General features: G+C 32.7%; 1 protein-coding gene and 1 non-coding gene across 2 annotated transcripts in view; one reads left to right on the top strand and one right to left on the bottom strand.

The window, feature by feature from the left end:
* The window catches only part of EXOC6B (exocyst complex component 6B), a 543,568-nt gene that overhangs the window by 225,749 nt on the left and 297,754 nt on the right, over positions 1–20,065 (bottom strand). Inside the window, exons 17-18 of the mRNA XM_011365544.2 lie at positions 16,193–16,327; positions 6,188–6,367 (exon numbers count right to left, since the gene is read on the bottom strand). Of these exons, the coding sequence (XP_011363846.1) occupies positions 6,188–6,367; positions 16,193–16,327 (315 nt within the window). The remainder of the gene's footprint in view (positions 1–6,187; positions 6,368–16,192; positions 16,328–20,065) is intronic.
* On the top strand, positions 6,634–6,752 carry LOC111743444. Its single transcript, XR_002781700.1, has one exon. It is a non-coding gene; the product is annotated as a 5S ribosomal RNA (ribosomal RNA).

Below are 20,065 nucleotides of genomic sequence, written 5' to 3'. Positions count from 1 at the left end.
ATTCTGTTCCACTGGTCCGTGTGTCTGTTTTCTGCCAATACCATGCCATTTTGATTACTGTCACTTTGTAATATAATTTGAAGTCGGGCAGAGTGATGCCTCCGGCCTTGTTCTTTTTCCTCAGGATGGCTTTTGCAATTTGGGGTAGAAAAGTGATTTTTTTTATTGGTGTAAACTTATGAGAATACGAAAGGAGAAATGGCAATTTAGAATTTTAACCCAAACAAACCTTGGGGCCTGGTCTCAAAATAATAGTTTATAACTTTTCAACAATTAAATTTTGGGATCATGATATAGATGACCCCAAAATGGTTTTCAATCCTCAGGTAGGAATTCAAAACAAATAAACCTCACAAAAATACTATGAACCATTTCAAGCAAGGTCCTCACTGTATACAGAGACAGAGATGAATATAACAAGGTCTCAATCCACAGAGCTCACCGTCCGATAGCTGGCAATCGATTTGGTGGGCACGATGGTGTAATAGAAAAATTCTAAAGTCAAATAAATGCTTAAATCCTGACCCTGCCACCTATTTTCTATATCTCTTGCAAAGTATGTAACTTCCCCGAGTTCGTGTTCTGCTTATTATAATATAATAATACTAATTGAGGCATTTTCAGTCTTCATTAATACAAGTAACATATAACACATGTAAAATATCAGGAACACGGCAGTTACTTCTTAATTACCACCCTCTCCTTTACTGAAGTAAGCACACAAATGAATGACACATGCCACCCGAGACAAAATTAGACTAGTGCCATAAAAGAAGTGCCATAAAGGAGAATGATGTCACATCTGGTTAGGAGAACTGGAGAAAGTTTCACGCAAAGTACAGGATTTGAAATAAGCCTTGAAAAATGGATAAGATTTCAGTACATATAGTTAAAGGGCAGAAACGATTAAAGTTGACAAAAAGGCATGAAAAACTCCAAGGATAGAAAACAGTTGAGTGTACATGACAAAGAGTATTACTTCAGTTTTGGGAAGAATATCTTCGGCAAATAGAAAATTGAGAGAGAGAAAAAGAAAAAAAGGTAGTTTGAGGGTCACATTGTGAAAAGTCTTCACGGTCACAGAGAAGATTTTGTACTTAATAGAAGCACTGACAGTTTCTAAATAACAGAATCATTGGTTAGTACTGAAATGGCAGCAGTTCACAAAATAGAGTACTAAGAGAAATGTCAGTTTTATAAGGGTTTTAGAAAGAATTTCAGGAACTTCTATGTAGAAAATAACTTTCCTTAAAGATGACCCATCAACTAAATGCCCAGCAAAGAAGGCCAAGAACAAGTATCACTATTTTTAGACAAAGCAAGTTAAGGCAAACCAAGGTGGGTTAAGAGAGATTTTGCCCTGAGTCATATAAACTAACATTAACAGCAGACACTAAAACAAATTCACAATTCCCTCCATTGGGTCTGTCTCTTGAGACAGCATTTCCTCTCTCTCAAGTATTCTGAAAGATAATTATCAGGATAACAAGGATAAATTCTCCAAAGTATGCTCTTATGCTGAGCATGCAAAATGGGTAGCTCTGCATACAACTGTAAATTGTACAATTGAAGCCTAAAAAAAAATGCTTGTGAATTTACCTCATCTGTTAACTCAATTTACACATCAATATTTTAGAACTGTGGAAAACCTTATTATTACAATTATTTCTAGTTGCCTCATGAAAATAGGCAGGCCACCTTAGTCACCAAACTTTAAAAGGAAAATAGTCATGAATTTCAATAATTTTCCCCCAACCATCTATCCACTATCTAATGGAGTATAATCTAGGATATCCACTCCAACACTCTCTCTCTCTCTCTCTTTCTCTCTCAATCTCTCTCTCTCTCTCTCTCTCTCTCTCTCTCTCTCTCTCTCTCACACACACACCCTACCCCTAGACACTGACCTATCTATTTGGCTATGTTCCTACAAAAAACTGGGGATTTCAAAATGTAAAAGAACAAGAGTCTTTGCCTTTTTCTTTACAGTTCTTTCCACAGCATATACATATTTCCTATCATTCAATATCCATCTTTGACAGAGAGCCATTCTTGCTAGGAAATTTCAAATATGAAAGGAAATATTCATATTAATAAAAAGCAAATTATTTTGATTCTCAGAAATAGCTTTCATCTTTAATAATGTGTCTTTCACTAAGAACAAATCTTAGACACAGCTCTGTTTTGCTAATACATTTTATTAATATGAGGTTCCATGAAGAAGTTATATAGCATGCTAAGGACCATGAACACAAATGCTGGGCAACCTATTTGCTGTCTGTGGAAAACCAGAAGAAAGGCTTTAGAAACCATACTAATTTGGTTCTAGAGAATATAATGGTTGGTGAATACAACTACTTTTTGAAAGTGTGGCTTCACAAAGAGAGCTCTTATTAGACAGAACAGAAATGTGGCATTTGTAGACAGAAATAGGGCTGTGAATTACCTCTGGCTTTGATTCTGAATGGGAGGATCAATTTGATCCTCAATGAGACATTAGGAGTATTTAGGTAGCAAAGGTAACTCAAAATAAACAAAAGAAAAAGAATCCTCAACTAATTACTTATAATATAGCCCTATTAAAAAAGATCACAACTGTGAAGGTAGAAAAAGTATGTAATTTAGACAAACATGCGTTTGATTCATAGTACTGCTTCTAAATGGCCTGGATGGTAAAGTAAGTATGGTGCTGACATGTGATAGCTATTGTATATAGAAACCACTATATTACATGACATGTATAAACAGTGACACTTATTAGGGTGTTGTTTTTATTTTGTAAGAACAGAAAAATTATGAAAAAAAGTTAGATGGATATAGGGAAAACTTATCCATATGATTTTGACTTTGCACTATTGCATTTTTTTCTTATGATACTTAAAAATCTTATCGAATACTACAGAATGCTGGGGGAGACATAGTGGCCGAAATACTATTGGCCATCTTTCTTCCACAATAAAGAAATAGATTTTAAAACAATCTTTCTTCAGTAAAAGTGGTTTTTAATATAAGTTAATTACTGAAGACAGAATAATTTTGAGAGAAAGAAAAATGATTCTAAATATCACCTTCTCCCACCCCTAGGATTACAAAAGCAGTAAATGTTTCATGATGGAAAAAAAATTTTAAACACGGATAAACAAAAAGGAAAAATTAAAAGCTACACAGAGATAAGTTCAGTTAAACCAGGGAGTATATAATTCTAGGTTTATACAATATATAACATAGATAATTAATGTGTCTGTATCTATATAAATAAAAATGAGATATGCTGTATATACTATTTTGCAATCTGCTTTTCTAAATAAGAGATTAATATATTTTTAAATGAATATCAATCTACATTAATTTAATGAATTATTGACATGACATTATGTGAATATCTAATAATTTAGCTAACACATCTGCTGCAGAACTTTTAATTTATTCCCAACTCTTCACTATACAAAAGACAATACTGTGATGAACATACTTATATCTGAATTTTACAATACATCCATGATTATTTCATTAAGTTAATTTCTAAAAGTGGGATTGCAGGGTAAAAGGTAAACAAATTTTAAGAGATTTCTGAGACATACTGAAAAACTGACCATCAAGAAGACCATATCACTTCACACATCGACCAGCAATGTAACAGAATACCTATTTCCTAAAATATTTCTCACAAATGTTTAAAAATTTAAACACATATTTGATCTAGAATCCATTTTGATATGAGATAGTGAATTAACATTCTTCTTATCAAAATGAAAAGATAGTTGTGGCAACAGCAGTTGCTGAATGCCATCTTTATCAAATTTTTGGTTTATAATAATATTTCTATATTCGATAGAAAATAGACCACACTCATTAATTTTCTTTTGCATATTATTTAGCAAATATTGTCTACTTTTGCTGCCAATGAATTTTAGAATTATGTTAAGATACCCATCTCCACCAAATTCACTTGATATTAATTGCAATTAGATTAATTTTGGAAAAACTCTTCACAATATGAAATAGTCCCATCCTAGAACACTGTATATATTTGTATACAATAAAGTCTCTTTTAAATAACTCTGTGACATGTTCTTCGCATTGATCCTACATAATGCTTGCTAAGTGTATTCATAGAAATCTTATATCTTCTGCCCCAATAATGAACAGGCCTTTTTTTTTTTTCAATATATTTTCTATGATAATATTACTAACATAAGAGAAGTTGATTTGTTTTCTAAGTGGACCATCTAACCATCTAACCATATTTCAATCGATTTTCTGGAGTTATCCAACTATACAATATTAATCTATGAATAATATTAACATCATGGCTCATTACAATGTTTATAATTTATTTCTTTTATACCTTATATATTTGATAGAACTTCTAAAGCAGTTATGAGAAGCATCTTCGTCATACTTCTGATGTTAATGCAAATAAATGTTTTTAGTGTTCCACTGTTAAATCTAAATATATAGATGTTCTTTATCATGTTATTGAAAGATTACATTGCTTATATTTTAGTAAATTGTATTCTTAAAAATCAGGAACGCAGGCTGGATGTTATAGAATGCTTTTTTAGAATACATAAAGATGATCATATACTTTATCTCCTTCACCTATTAATGTGATAAATTACATTAATAGATTCTTTTAATATCACACCATCCTTGCATTTCTAGAATAAACCCTACATAGTAGTGCTATATTACTTTCTTAAAACTCTAGAACTGAGTTGCTAAATTTTTATTTTTTATTCATAACTGTGAGACTAGCTAATAGTATGCTACTTTTGTCTGGCTTTGGTACAAAGATGAAGCCACATGAAATGACTTAATTTTCTACAGGCCCATGCTCCCAGTAGACACTAAGAAAGGCAGTAAACAAACAAATAAGCAAAATATATATTTAAAAACATCAGAAGACTATGAAGCAATGAGGACTAAAGGGAATAAAACTGCAAAGAAAGCAGACTCTTTAAAGGTGAGCTGAGGCTCTGTAGCTGTCCCTGGAGGTATCTGCCAAAGCTAGGCCTTGAAACAGACTATGAATGTGGTTAGATTTGAAGACTGGTTTTCTCTTCGAGACACTTTCTGAGATTTTAAGTGCTTTGAAAAGCAAAGTAAAGTTTCTGGCAGTCTACAGTGTTTCAGAGAAAAGACATGTTAGTGGGAGAGTTCATGAGAATCTCAGGTGGGAGCTGAAAGCTCTTCAGGGGGTGGTGATTTGACACTGACAGTTTCCAAACACTTTTTTCTTGTCGGCAACTGTTAGGGTAAGACCGCTTCTCAAAACATTTGCCAAATTCTAAAATCGAAGAAGGCAGGAGGAGACTGAAATGATAAGGTTTCTCTGAAAAGTGGAAATTTCCACAGTCTGCTTGGTGCTGATGAGACAATGACATGTCAGGCTCACACTAAAAGCTCTGAAGGACCACAGCCTATTAACAGGGGCAAACCAAAGATGCACTATAATTGCAACCCAACCTTGGCCCAGATCAGTCTATTGATTAGATTAAGGCGATATGGCTCAAACAACAATCTATTCACTCATTCTACATACTTAGTAAAGGATTTGGTAGAAGATAATATCTCCCGCAACTTCTACATATTTTAAACACAATGTCTAATATCAACCAAAAAACAGTAAGAAGAGATAGGACCACATTACTGATAACCAAGAAAAAAAGAAATCAGAAACAAATCCACCAATATGTAGGTGAACTATACATTAGCATTAGTAAACAACTTTAAAATGACTGTGATTAATACGCTTAAGAAAATAGAGAAAAGATAAACAAATTAGATAAAAAGATAGAGAATTTCATCAGAGAATTTGAGGTTATAAAAATATTAAATGGACATTCTAGAACTAAAATATACATATCTGAAATTCTAACTCCTCAGTTTCTCTTCTTTTTCTACCAAGGCATTCATTATGTGTTTGCACTAATTCCCCTTAAGTTAGAAAGAATATAAGTAGATGTAATATTAGTGACCATTTTCAAAATAAACAAAATGCAAAAGTCAATGAAAAAATAATGGAAGATGTCTCTAAACTTGTTAAGGGATGATAATTATAGTGTGAGCTTTTATATCCTGAAGAGCTTCCTAATAAAAGCAGAAACAAATATCTTTCACCAAAATAAATTTTAAAAGAACTTTTTTCTGTATGATGAGCAAAGTAAAAGCAATTGTCACTTACAGGAAGGTGTGTGAATACAGCAAAGGTGCTACGTAGAAAGGCAATGAGGTCTACTAAGTAATCACTAGCTTTGTTGCCCAAATCTCCTGTCATCCAGTCATAGTCGGCCAGCTGTAGAAACTGGTCAATCTTCTGATTTAAGTTGGTATAAATCTCTTCTTCAGCTGCATGTCTGGCATCCTGTGAAATATGAAATTTTAAAAATCATTCAGAATTCCAGTGTAAGCAAAGCAGAAATTTCTGCTTGGAGATATCCACACAAATTTACTAGGTAACAGAGTTGGAAATATTAAGTAATATCATAGTCTCCACGGATTTTTCTTTTTTCAAAAGTGCAGTGGAGTCTTCTATTTTTGTATCTTCAAGACAAACTATTATTTTGCTTCACCAAATAGAGAAACTGGCACTGTCCTCAGCTATCTATGTACATCCTTTTGAACTTTCTTGTCTACAGCCATATCACCCTGAACGTGCCTGATCTCGTCTGATCTCGGAAGCTAAGCAGGGTCGGGCCCAGTTAGTACTTGAATGGGAGACCACCTAGGAAGACCAGGTGCTGTAGGCATTTAAAAATTTTTTTAAAAATAATTTTCTTATCTCTGTTCAAAACTACATTCACTCTCAGAATTCTATTCTTTTTCATCTCTTCTGAGTCTCCAAGAACCTCCCTTCCTGTATGTAATACCACCCTCTCTATATCTCCTGGCCTCTTTGCTTTGCTTATTATAAGTATTCTGAGGTTCTGACTTTTCAGATTAGTTTCTTTTACTTAGCAATGTGCATTTAAGCTTTCTCCATGCTTTTTCATGGCTTGATAGTTCATTCCTTTTCATCACTGAATAATATTCCATTATCTGGATGTATTAGAGTTTGTTTACCCATTCACCTAATGAAGAACATCTTGGTAGCTTCCAAGTTTTGGCAATTAAGAATAAAAGTGCACTGAACATTCATGTGTAAGTTGTTGCGTGGCTTAACTTTTAACCCACTTGGGTAATATCAAGGAGCATAACTGGTAAATTGCACGGTAAGACTATGTTTAGCCTTGTAAGAAACTGGCAAATGGTCTTCCAAAATAGCATTACCATTTTGCATTAGCGATGAATGAGAGTTGCTGTTGCTCCAACATTTCATATTGTCAGTCATTGTAATAGTTGTGTAGTGGTATCTCATTATTCTTTTAATTTAAAATTCCCTCTTCATCTTAGGTGAGGTATCTGTTCATATCTTTTGCTCATTTTTCAATTGGGTTGTTTGTTTACTTGTTGAGTTTTACCAGTTCTTTGTATATTTTGGATATAAATCCTTTATTAGATATGCATTTTACAAATATTTCTTCCAATCTGTGGCTTCTCTTTTCATTTTCTTTCCCAAAGTAGAAATTCTTTGTTTGAATGAAGCCCAACACATTTTCTTTGATGGATCATATTTTTGGTGTTTTATCTAAAACGTCATAGCCAAATGTAACGTCACCGAGAGTTTCCCTTATGTTATTTTCTAGGAGTTTTATAGTTTTGTGTTTACATGTAAGTCTGTAATCCATTTTGAATTAATTTTTGTGAAAAGTGTAAAATCTGTGTGTAGATTCATTTTTTTCTTTTTTTGCATGTGGATGTCTAGTTGTTCCAATACCACTTATTGAAAAGACTTTCTTTTAACCATTAAATTGACTTCACTCCTTGTCAACGGTTTTTTGTGGTTGTGTGGGTTTATTTCTGGGCTCCCTAATCTGTCTCCTTGATCTGATTATCTATTCTTTGGCTGATACCATACTCTTGATTATTGTAGCTTTATAGTAAGTCTTGGAAGTCAGATAGTATTAAACTTCCAATGTTCTTCTTTTCCTTCAAAGATTGAGATTGTGTTAAATCTATAGATCAAGTTGGGAAGAACTGATATCTTGATAAAATATTGAGTGTACCTATCCATAAATATGGAACATATCTCTATTTATTTAGATCTTTCTTCTTTGATTTTTTCATCAGAGTTTTATAACTTTCCTCACATAGACCTTGTTTATTTTGTTCCAGTTAAAACTATTCCTCTTTTTTCTATGTTAATATAAAAAATACTGTGTTTTTAATTGCAAATTCCAGTTGTTCACTACTGGTATAATAAGAAAGCAAATGACTTTTGTATATTAGCCTTGTATCCTAAACCTTACTATATTTACTTATTACGTCTCATGGGTTTTTGTTTTTGTTGTTGTCATTAATTCTTTCATATTTTCTACTTAAACTATCATGTCATATGCAAGCGGTGTTATTTCTACCTTCGTAATCTGTAAATCTTTTATTTCCTGCCTTATTGGATGTTGATTAGAAGTGGTAGAGAGCGTAGCCTTCCCTTTCACTTGATTTTAGCAGGAAAGCTTCTAGTTTCTCACCATCAAATATGTTCACTATAAAACTTCCATAGATGTTCTTTACCAAGTTTAGGAAGTTCCTACTCCATTCTTGTTTGCTGAAAGGTTTTTCTCATAAATAGGTATTGGGTTTTGTCAAATGCTTTTTTTTCTGCATCTACTGATATGATTGTATAATTTATCTTCTTTAGCCCCTTGATGTGATAGAGTATATTAATTAATTTTTGAATGCTGAATGAGCTTTGCAGACCTGGAATAAATCTCACTTGGTCATAATGTACAAGTGACCCTTGAACTGTGCAGGTCCACTTATACAAGTATATTTTTCAAAAAATACTAGAAATATATTTTCTCTTCCTTATGATTTTAAAGACATTTTCCGTTTTCTAGCTTACTTTATTGTAAGAATACAGTATATAATACATATACCAAATATATGTTAATTGACTTTGTTGTCAGTAAGGTTTCTGGTCAAAAGTAGGCTATTAATAGTTAAGTTTTTGGTAAGTCCAAAGTTATACGCAGATTTTCAACCATGAAAGATGTCAGTACTCATAACCCCCACAGTGTTCAAGGGTCAAATGTATATTCTTCAGACATGTTATATTTGATTTGCTAATATTTTATTGAGTATTTTTACATCTATATTCATGAGAGACATTGGTCTGTTATTTTTCCTTTCTTATAATGTTTAAATGATATTAAGGTAATCCTGGCCTCAAACAATGAGTTAGGAAGTATTCCCTCTACTTCTATTTTCTGGAAAACTTTTCCATAGAGAAATGGTATAATTTCTTCCTTAAATATTTGGTAGATTTTTTTTTCAGCTTTTTAGGGTCTTATTGACAAAACTGTAAGATATTTAAAATATATAATGTGAAGAGTAGATATAGGTATACACTGTAACAAGGTTCCCCATATCAAGTTAATTAACACATCCAGCACACTACATATATTCAATATTGAACTATGGGCATAGAGTTATTCACGATACTCCTTAATTACTCTTTTAATGTCCATGGAATCAGTAGTGATAGCTTCTCTTTCTATTATGATATTGGTAATTGTGTCTTTCCTCTTTTATTCTTAGTTAGCTTGGCCCAAGGTTTATTAATTTTATTGATCTTTCTAAGAATCAGCATTTGGTTTCATCAATTTTCTCTCTTGATTATCTGTTTTCATTATCTGTTTCCGCTCTAATTTTAATTTTATTTTTTTCTGATGACTTTGGATTTCAATTGCTCTACTTTTTCTAGTTTTCTAAGGTTGAAGCTTAGACTATTGATTTTAGAAATTTATCCTTTTCTAATATATGCAATTAAGGCTATACATTTCCCTCCAAGCACTGTTTTCACTGATGGGACAAATTCTGATACGTTGTTTTATTTTCATTTAAGTTAAAGTACTTTTAAATTTCTCTTGAGACTTTTTCTTTGATTCATGTGTTATTTTGAAGTATGTTGGTTAATCTCCAAATATTTGGGGAATTTTCTGCTTTCTGAGATTTATTTCCATAATTTAATTATGTGGTCTGAGAGCAAGTTTTGTATGATTTCTATTCTTTAAAATTTGTTAAAGTGTGTATTACCCAGAACATGGTCTGTTTTGGTGAATGTTCTTAAGAGCTTGAGAAGAATGTGTATTTGTTATTGTTAGACAAAGTATTCTATAAATGTCAATTTGATCCAGTTGAATACTATTCAGTTCAACTATATTCTTACTGATTTTCTGTCTCCTGGATCTGTTAGAGGGGTTTACTAAGAGATTTTGGCAGGAAGAGCTGTTGACTTATAATTACCTTATTAGTATCTTTTTAAGTACTCATATATTTTTCTCATTTGATCTATTAGTGAATAATTTAAAACAATTTTAGAACACTAATCATCCTTGCTTTCTTATCTTTAATTTTATCCCTACTTTCTATGTACTTAATAGAAAGTTTTTTTGATATTTTATTATGACTTCTACATCAATATTTACTTTTAATTGTTCTAATTATTTTTTGTGGTTTCTGTTATTTGAATCATTGTTATATTGACTTTGCAAAAATTAACTGAGATATTTTCCTTTTTCTCTGTGATCTGGAATAGTTTAAATTATATAAAAATTTCTGTTTCTAAATGAATTTACTGATGAAACCATGTAGATTTGCCCAATTTTAAGAAGTCTTTAATAACTTTTCATTTTTTTCATAGCTATTAGTAAATATTCTTCTTAAATCACTTTTAAGCACATATTTTCCTATAGAGCCTGAAATTTATTAACACAGAGTTAAACAAAGTATTCTAGGTATTTAATTTCCACTGATTATGAATTTCAAGTACTTGTGATTTATTTATTTATTCCTTCTTTTCTTCTTTCTTTCTCTTTCCATTCCTTTCTTCCATCTTCTTTCCTTCTTTCCTTTTAATTAGGCAAGGTGGAATGATTCTTTTTAAAAATAAAACACACCCTTGCTCGAAGGCTCAGACTTTAGTAAAATAAAGTCCAAATTACCTATCAATACAAAACAAAGTACATCACAAATTACCATTTATCTACTTCTCTATATCACTACTACCCTTATTCTATACTAACTGTGTCTGGTTATATTTTATTCTTTCATCTTGCACATGTAGTCACCCCTCCTAAAAATGTCCCTTACTCTCCTCTCATTCTTTCTCCACTTGGACACCTCCTGCTGGTCCCAGATCCATTCTAATCTGTGTCTTTTCTGGGAAGTCTTCCTTGAAGATCTCAAAGCTGAAATAACTACTACTCATCTTCTATGGATTTCTCTTCTTCTGTACCTGTCATTGTTGATGTCCCTTGGAGCTCAATCCTCACACCTTTTCTTGTTTAAATTTAATCTCTCCCTCCCTTCCCCTCCCCCCACAAAAAATCCAGCCTGTGGCATTAAATACCATCTTTATACTGAATGCTAAATTTTTACCTATAGCTATGACTTTGCTATCTATTTAATATCTCCATGCAGATGACTACTAAATATCTCAAGCTTAATATGTCAAAAATGGAACTCTTGATTCTACTGCCCCTCCCAAAATCCATTATTCTCTCACTGTTTCCCATCACAGTGAATATCATTGTTATTTATCCAGTTTGCTTAGTTCGAAAATCTTGGAATTATCCCTGACTCTACTCTTTGTCTTATAACCCTATATCCAATCCAGCAGTAAAACTTGGCATCTTTTCCTTCAAAAATATTTCTTACCACTTCCACCCCTACCACTGTAGTCCAAGCAACCACTATCTCTTACCTAGACTACTGCAATAACCTCCAAATTGGACTTTTCTTCCATTCTTACTGACCTATAATATATTTACTTTCAATACAGCAACCAGTGCTACCCACTAATATACAAAATCAGTTTATCACCATCACTCCCAATCTTCTAATGGCCTCACACTTCATTTCAGAATAAAATCCTACTAGGCCAGAAAGTACCTGACTCCTGTCTTATCTCTTACCACCTTTACACCAATGAAAGACAAATCATTGCCAGACTAACCCCTTGCTATTCCTTGAACACACCAATACTTACTATTGTGCTATTTCCTTCCTCTGACCGAAATGCTTTTCTATTAGAAATCAAAATGATTCAATTTCTCATTTCATTCAGTTCATTTATTTTCCTTCCTAGCTCTTACTACTACCTGACATTAAATTACATTTTTTTGTTCATTTATCATCTATTAGCCACACTAGAATATAAGCTCCTTAAGGTCAGGAGGCTTGTGTTTTTAGTTCATGCTTATAAATGGCCCAGTATGTAGCAGACACTAAAAAACTTATAGAATCAATACAATACATTGTATTATTCCAGTACTTTTCACATAGTTCTTTATAGAACTTACAGTATCTCTTTCCTGCAGACTATAAACTATAAGTCCAAGGACAAAGTATTTTTTCTCTCTCTAGCCAAGAATCTACCAGATTGTTGCATAGTAGGTAAGCAAACATATTTGAGATGGAGAAAATTAATAAATACCTTCATGATGTTTTGTAAGAGTGAAAAAATTCTTCTGAACGAGAAAGTGAAGAATAGTAGCTTGATTATGACACATATGGCAATAAGAGAAAACTGCAAGAAAAATACCTTAAAGACCTTCTGATTCTTTTTGCCCCTTTTTCAGCATAAAAGTTTCCATCTGCAAGGGAAAGTTTTCTGGAAACAGTAGCTTAGGAAAATACACAACATGTAGCTACTATAATTGCCATGTTTATACTGAGTTCTGGGTTAGCTGGTCGGAGACAATCCTGGTAAAAATAAACTTTCAATGTGTTTTAAGTAATCAGTGTTGCCAATAAGCACTGTCGACATGACCTTTAGTGGTCTCCAGAACTTCTCTTCTACTAAGTATTTAACTCGCTGTTCAACCCCTAGGGCTTCCTGTCTGTTTTTAATTTTCCCTCAGCAATTTTAATGCTAAAGCAACAATAAAATACACAAGCCATCCTCTGGGAGGATATCTGACCATAATTTGAAAGGCCCTCATAATAAGAAAATTGAGATGGGTTCAAGGAAGAGTAGCAGAACATATTACATATTCCCCATATGATACACAAGTATAAATGAACTTCATGTTCTAACTCCCTAACTATTTATTCTCTGCTGAATATTCCCACATTTCCTTTCTTGGAGAAATTTTGGCTTCCATAGTAAATTAAGTGGAAATATTTTTTTGATAAAATTATTACCCATGCTCCACAACAATGTTAATGTTTAGGAGTAATTATCTTTCTTATTAAACTATCTAAGGTCATCCTGAAGTTCTCAAAGTTCTTGTTACATTTACACACTATTCTTGGGGCCTCTTTATTAAATAAGTCTTTTCTCCACTAAAAGAGTATCAATATTAATATAATATGGCATTATTGAAAAGCTTATAAGTAATGATACATAATATGGTGTACATTAAATTTTGTTTAAAGTAATTTTATCAGTAATGGAATAATCCATGGTCATCTTGAAAGTATAATGCTTCTAGCAGCTGACCCTATCACTTAGGTACATAAAGAATATTTTTTTGTTTGACCATCTCATTTTTTTCAGCTTTATTGAGGTACTATTGAAAATAAAATTACAAGTTATTCAAAAGGTAAATTGTGGTGATTTGATATAACTACTCTTGTGAAAAAATTCCCACTATCTAGATATTTAACACATTCATCACCTCACATATTTATCTTTTTTTAAGTGAAACATTTATATTCTATTCTCTAAGCAAGTTTCAATTATGAAATATAGTATTATCAACTACAGTAGCCATGTTTTACATTACTCAGACCTTACTCATCTTAAAGCTGAAAGTCTGTACCTTTACCAGCTTCTATTTCTCTCACCCCCCAATCCTGGAACAACTTTTCTACTCTCTATTTCTATGAGTTTGACCTTTTTTTAAAGACATATAAATGATTCCACAAATATCATGCACTATTTGTCAGTCTCTGTCTTATTTTACTTAGCATAATGCCCTCAAGGTTCATCTATGTCATCACAAGTGACAGGATTTCCTTTTCATGGCTAAATACTACTCCATTTTATACTCCATTTTATATCATATTATCTTTATCCATTCATCTGTTGATGGACACTTAGGTTGTTTCCACATCTTGGCTATTGTAAATAATGCTGCAATGAATGTGGAAGTAGAGAGATAGCTCTCCGAGATAATGATTTTGATTCCTTTAGATATACACAAGGAAATGAGATTGTGGAATCGTATGATAGTTCTATTTTTAATTTCTAGAAGAATTTCCATACTCTTTTTCATAGGGGCTGTACCAGTTTACATTCCCACAAACAGTGCACAAGGGTTTTCTCCCCATCCTTGTGGGCATTTGTTATCCTTATTTTTTTGACGATAGCCATTCTCACAAGTGTGAGATGATATCTCATTGTGGTTTTCATTTGCATGTCCTTGATAATTAGTGATGTTGAACATCTTTTTCATTTACCTGTTAGAGATTTCACTGTCTTCTTTAAAAAAATATCTATTCAGTTCCTCTGCCCATTTTTTAATTAGATTGTTTTGTTTCATTTGCTATTAAGTTGTGAGAGTTCTTTATATTTTTTGGATATTAACCTTTTATCAGATATATAATTTGTAAATATTTTCTCCCATTCCATCGGTTGCTTTTTCATTTTGTTGACAGTTTCCTTTGTTGTGCACAAGCTTGTTGGTGTGATGAAATCCCACTTTTTAATTTTTCCTATTGTTGCTTTTGCTTTTGATGTCAAATCCGAAATACCACTGTCAAGGCTGATGTCAAGGAGCTTACTTTCTATGTTTTCTTCTAGGATTTTCATGGTTTCAGTCTTACTCAAGTTTCTAATCCATTTTGAGTTAATTTTTATGTATGGTATAAGATAGGGGTATAGTTTCATCGTTTTCCATGCAGTTGTCCCATTTTCCCAGCACCATTTATTTAAGAAACTATCCTTTTTCCATTGTATATTCTTGGCTACTTTTTTGTAAGTTAATTGACGATATATGCATGGGTTTATTTCTAGGTTCTCTATTTTCTTCCATTGAACTATGTGTCTGTTTTTATGCCAGTGCCATACTGTTTAGATTACTATAGCTTTATATTATAATTTGAAATTAAGAAGCATGATGCCTCCAGCTTTGTTCTTCTTTTTCAAGATTGCTTTGGCTATTCAGGGTCTTTCTCATTTTTTTTCTTGTAACAGAAAAAGAAAAGATTATTCCAACAATTTTTACCTCTCATAAAATATAATAAACAATATGAATCAAATTTGATTTCTTCTCTTAAATCTACTCTCAAGGGAAGGTACCAATAAATAGATAAAGAGTATAAAAGGATAGGAAAAAGTAGACACCGGCAGACATAAATCATGAGTTCAACTCTACAACTTTATATCTAATTAACATTAACTTCTGGATTTCAAAAGGGTGACATATATTTGTTTCGAAACTAAAATAATGAAATAACAACAACAATACCAAAAACCCAAAGTATACAAGTTGGCCTTTAAGTCAAAATCGACCCTTTTAGTGTTTTAAGATATTGCCCTGTTACCTTTTCTCCCTAATACTTATTTAAAGCTCACATGGCAATATAAAGGAGTTTCTGAAGGCTCTTTGAAATTAAGGCATTTACTCTCCAGAAACTCATCTACCATCAGTCTTTCTTTTGACCAAAAAAGTATTATTTTTCCCATTTGATTTACCCCTGTGTGAAAACTAGTTCTATGGCCTTGCAAAATAATTATAAATTTCTAACTATAATAGCAAGTGACAAAAATTCCTCATTTAAAAATAAGGTTAAAAAATATATACTGGACATAGGATACAGAAAAGAGAAAACAGCTAATTTAAAACTTTTAATTGATGTTGATTTCAGCTATAACCTCTATTATGTAGACCATACTTAAGAACTAGCCATTTTCATGTACAAAATATAAGGAAGGTTTAGTGGTCACAGTAGTAGACTTTTTTTTAGTTTAAACACCCCCAAATTAGCATTGGTATTTGTTTTTCCAAGGAATTCATAAGCACTTATTCTCAATCACATGTTATGAATCATACTACTATGCAACCTGGAAGAAACAAAACCATGTTAGGTAGAGTGCCCCAGACTATGCATACCAGAAGCAGTTCTAGAGCCTTCTCACCTTAAAAGTTGTGGTGCCATAGAGTTTGGTGGTATGGACTGTCTCTGGAAGCACATTAGTGATTTTGGTGATGAATTCTTCCAAGTACTTACAGGATTTCTCCAAGTGTGTTGTATTGATAATAATCTGGACAAGCTAGGAAATAACAAGCATATGTAACAGTCATTTGACTATTCACCCGAGACAAATAGCTAAGTATGAATCTGTTGATACAACAAAAACAAAAAGTATGATAGCAGAGGCCATCTGTACTCTACAAAAGGTATTTTAAAGCATGGACTTAGGTATGACTTCATCTATGAAGCCTTCTCTGACTTCCCAAAGTATGTTGTATTTCCCCCTATTATAGCAGCTCTTATCATTCTATTCTAAACACATGTTTTCTTCTGTTTAAGAAAGACTAGACTAAGAACAAAAACTGCTAGTGTTTAGCATAGTAACTGGCATTAAATGATTGTCAAGTAAATTTTAAAATAAACTCCCACTAAAAGAACAAGAATAACTGAAATGGCAAGAAGTGGTTTCAAAATCAGGCATGATAAACAGAGAGATGTTGGAAATACGTTAACAAACTACCTTAGTCTACAAAAGAAAAAACATGGACACCATTTATAAATTATTGATCTTGAGAACATTTCTTAATTTCTCGAAGCCTGTTTCTTTATCTGTGAAATGTTAATAATAATTTCTAACAGAGTTATTGTGAGGATTAAATATTATTTTAACACTATTTCTCTTTTCTTACAGAAAAGATCCTTAAAGAAGACAGTACCAGTTAGGATCAAAGTCATCTACAAATTACTGTGAGGGGAGAATGAGGAAGGATAACTATTATTATCTGTATAGAATTCAAGTTTACAAAACTCTATGCAATTCATTTTCTTACAATGTCTTCCCAGCAACCTGGAGAAGTAAATTAAGTTGGAATAATTATTACTTACATTTTACTATAACAGAAACAAAAATAAAATGATTTTCCCTAGATCACATAAGCTGAATGGAACTAGGACTCAAATCCAGGTATCTACCCTCAGTTATGGAATCATCTAAATGACTTCTGACAGAGCCATTTATCACAGCATAAGATGGCAACTCTGGAGTGCTCATGTTTAAATGCACTAGGCTGAAATAGATTCAGGGACTGCCAACAACTACACCCGACCATGCTTTGATTCTATTCTACGTAAAAAATAAAAAAGGACTGGTATCTGCTACTTATTTCAACTATGAACACTATTCATATTCCCCAGAGTAAAAGACATACAAAGAGAACATGGAATGAAAGCTTTTTTCGTCTCTCTTCTCTACATCTTTAACTTTCACTTTCATAAGAATATGTTCCGATAGTAGGTCTGAGGCAGGTAAAGGAAGTATCAGAACATAAGCTATGGATGAACTTAGAGTCTTCTTTTAGTCTAGTGAGATAGTGAGCCATAGGAGAGTGGACAGATGGCATGAAAGGGAAATTAGAACTAAAGATAAAGGGAGGATTTATACATTTTTATAGTCAAATGATATTTTAAAACAATGTTTAAAAGTTGGAATTACACTTCAATAGAAGTATTATATTGTAGAATATTAAACAAAAATATTATTATTGACAGGACTATAAGAAGTATATTCTTGTATCCTCAACAGTACCCAGCACAAGGCTAAAGCACACAATTTTTTTCTCAAAATATCTATGTCAATTCATATAAATGGCAATGCTTGAATAGAGTGGACTAAAGGAAAAGGTACTTTCTATCCCCATAAGGATCAGCCGGAAGATCTGAGGAAAACAGCTACTTTTGAAATACGATGACAAAGAGCAAAGACCCAGAGATGCAGTTCCAACACAGATGAAAAGTCAGGACAACACTGGGACTAGATCCTCATATATTCCCACAACTAATTAGATAAGTTTATATTTGTCACTAGGCCCTTTCCATTCATTCTACAGTTTGAATATGGAGACTTTGAGTTTTGGACACAGATACTACCTCCTGTAAAATTTCTCAAAACATCAGCCTTTTAGCTTTAGAGTGCTCTAGAAAAAACACGCATTGAAATAAGCAATTCATCACCCCCCGCCCCTCTTCTTTTCAACGTTTCTCCCTCAAAAGAGGACTAAAATCATTAAAATAATTTTAATTGTCTAAATTAAATCACTCTTCTTCCTGACTGGGATGATGTCTATTGGCAAGGTTGTGGAAGTCAGAAAAGTAAGAGAATTAATTTGGAGAACTGAAGAATTTCTATTTTAAAACTAGCATTACCTATAGGGAACACATTCAATCTATCAAAAGCAATCCTAATAATAAAGAGGAATCGTGTCATGTTATCGAAATAAAAAACAGTGGCAGTCAAAAAGAAAATTGTCCTGTTTTGCAGGATATTGGCAGTTTAAAAAAAAAAAAAGGAGGCGGCTTCACTGGGTACAGTAGTAATTTCCCATGACTTTTTAAAGATCTGTCAACACAAAAGATCACCATGAATTACATCAATTGGCTGTCAGTCACTTTTGAAATGTTTCATTGCTGAGCATAGAATAGACTATTAAAACACTCTAGGATTACAGTAGATACCATGTCATTTTCAAAGGGAATATTGTCTCTTAATGAGGTCTAAATGATCTCTACTTCTGAATGACAGCTAACCAACACCCTTACAAGGGCATTTACAAATGTGAAGCCAGATGCTTTGGGGTAATTTTGAAGTAAGGATGAAATGAAGCAATTTGAGATATCAACTTCCATCAGAGTTTGAGCTCCTTTGATATTTTTAACCCCTACTTCCCACTCTCTTATAAAAATATATCACTGCAGCAATCTAAACTGTCCTTAATATTGTTTCAAGGACACGGAACTAATAATAGATTAGATACTGGTTATGTCTTATACAAAGTTCTTTGAAAACTGAACCCCCAAAAGTAAACACTATAAAGCAAACAATCACCTCTCACAACTAAATGACAGAAGTCATTTAAGTTAAAAACCATTAAGAAGCAGAACTTTTTCTGTCTCTCCTTCCTTGTATCACAGAGAGTCTAATGAGTGAGGCATTCCACAGTGAGTACAGTGTGGAAGTCACTTCAATCCTGCTGAAACACCCCAGCAGAGCCTGAACCATGATGATAGAGGTATGTTCATATCCTGACAAACTCCAGAAAAGAAAATGTCTTCATCATCTTCAATAGTTCAAAACTAAGTCCTAAGCTCCAAGAAGTTTTCATTTCCAACTATAAACTATTTCTGGGGTATACACATCTACTCATCTTAGAACTGATATCGTGTTTCCCAAAGCAGAGAATTTAGTACACTGAATCTCCAAAAGGACTAACCCAAAGCCAGTAAATGAGAAGTCACACTTCCAATGCTTCTCATCTGTTAGATGTGCAAGAAGATAAAGAACTAAATAGGAGCCTTGATTCTCATTCACAAAAATAAGCTATCCCTAAGACTTCAAGGAATTTTAATCTTCTGCAAGAGTACAAAAAGTGTGTAAACTACTGATTTTATGTCATGTCCAAGGCAAATACTTAAAGTACTAAAATATTTGGGACTACTGGTTCCAAATTCAAAGGTCTAATACAAGCCTTATATTTGACAAAGCTTAAGTATAAAATGTTTTAACATATTAGCAATATCATTGCTGTCAACAACAGTGGATGGAGACAAATGGTATGTGGGAGGTAAATAACACAGGATAGAGCCATGTGGTCATCAATGTAAATCATATTAAAAACAAAGGGTGAATGAAAGCATTGCTCATTTTTTCATGTCTCTTGGGACACTATTATAATCATAACAATATAAATATTCAATATCACTAATAGGAACTCTGAATTTCTCAAACTTTACCCTAAGAACCTACCTACCTACTTTCTTTTGT

Source organism: Pteropus vampyrus, unplaced genomic scaffold, assembly GCF_000151845.1.
Source record: "Pteropus vampyrus isolate Shadow unplaced genomic scaffold, Pvam_2.0 Scaffold113, whole genome shotgun sequence".
NCBI classification, from domain to species: Eukaryota; Metazoa; Chordata; class Mammalia; order Chiroptera; family Pteropodidae; genus Pteropus; species Pteropus vampyrus.
The sequence above is the reverse complement of the archived record's forward strand: the minus strand, read 5'-3'. Positions and strand labels throughout refer to the sequence as shown.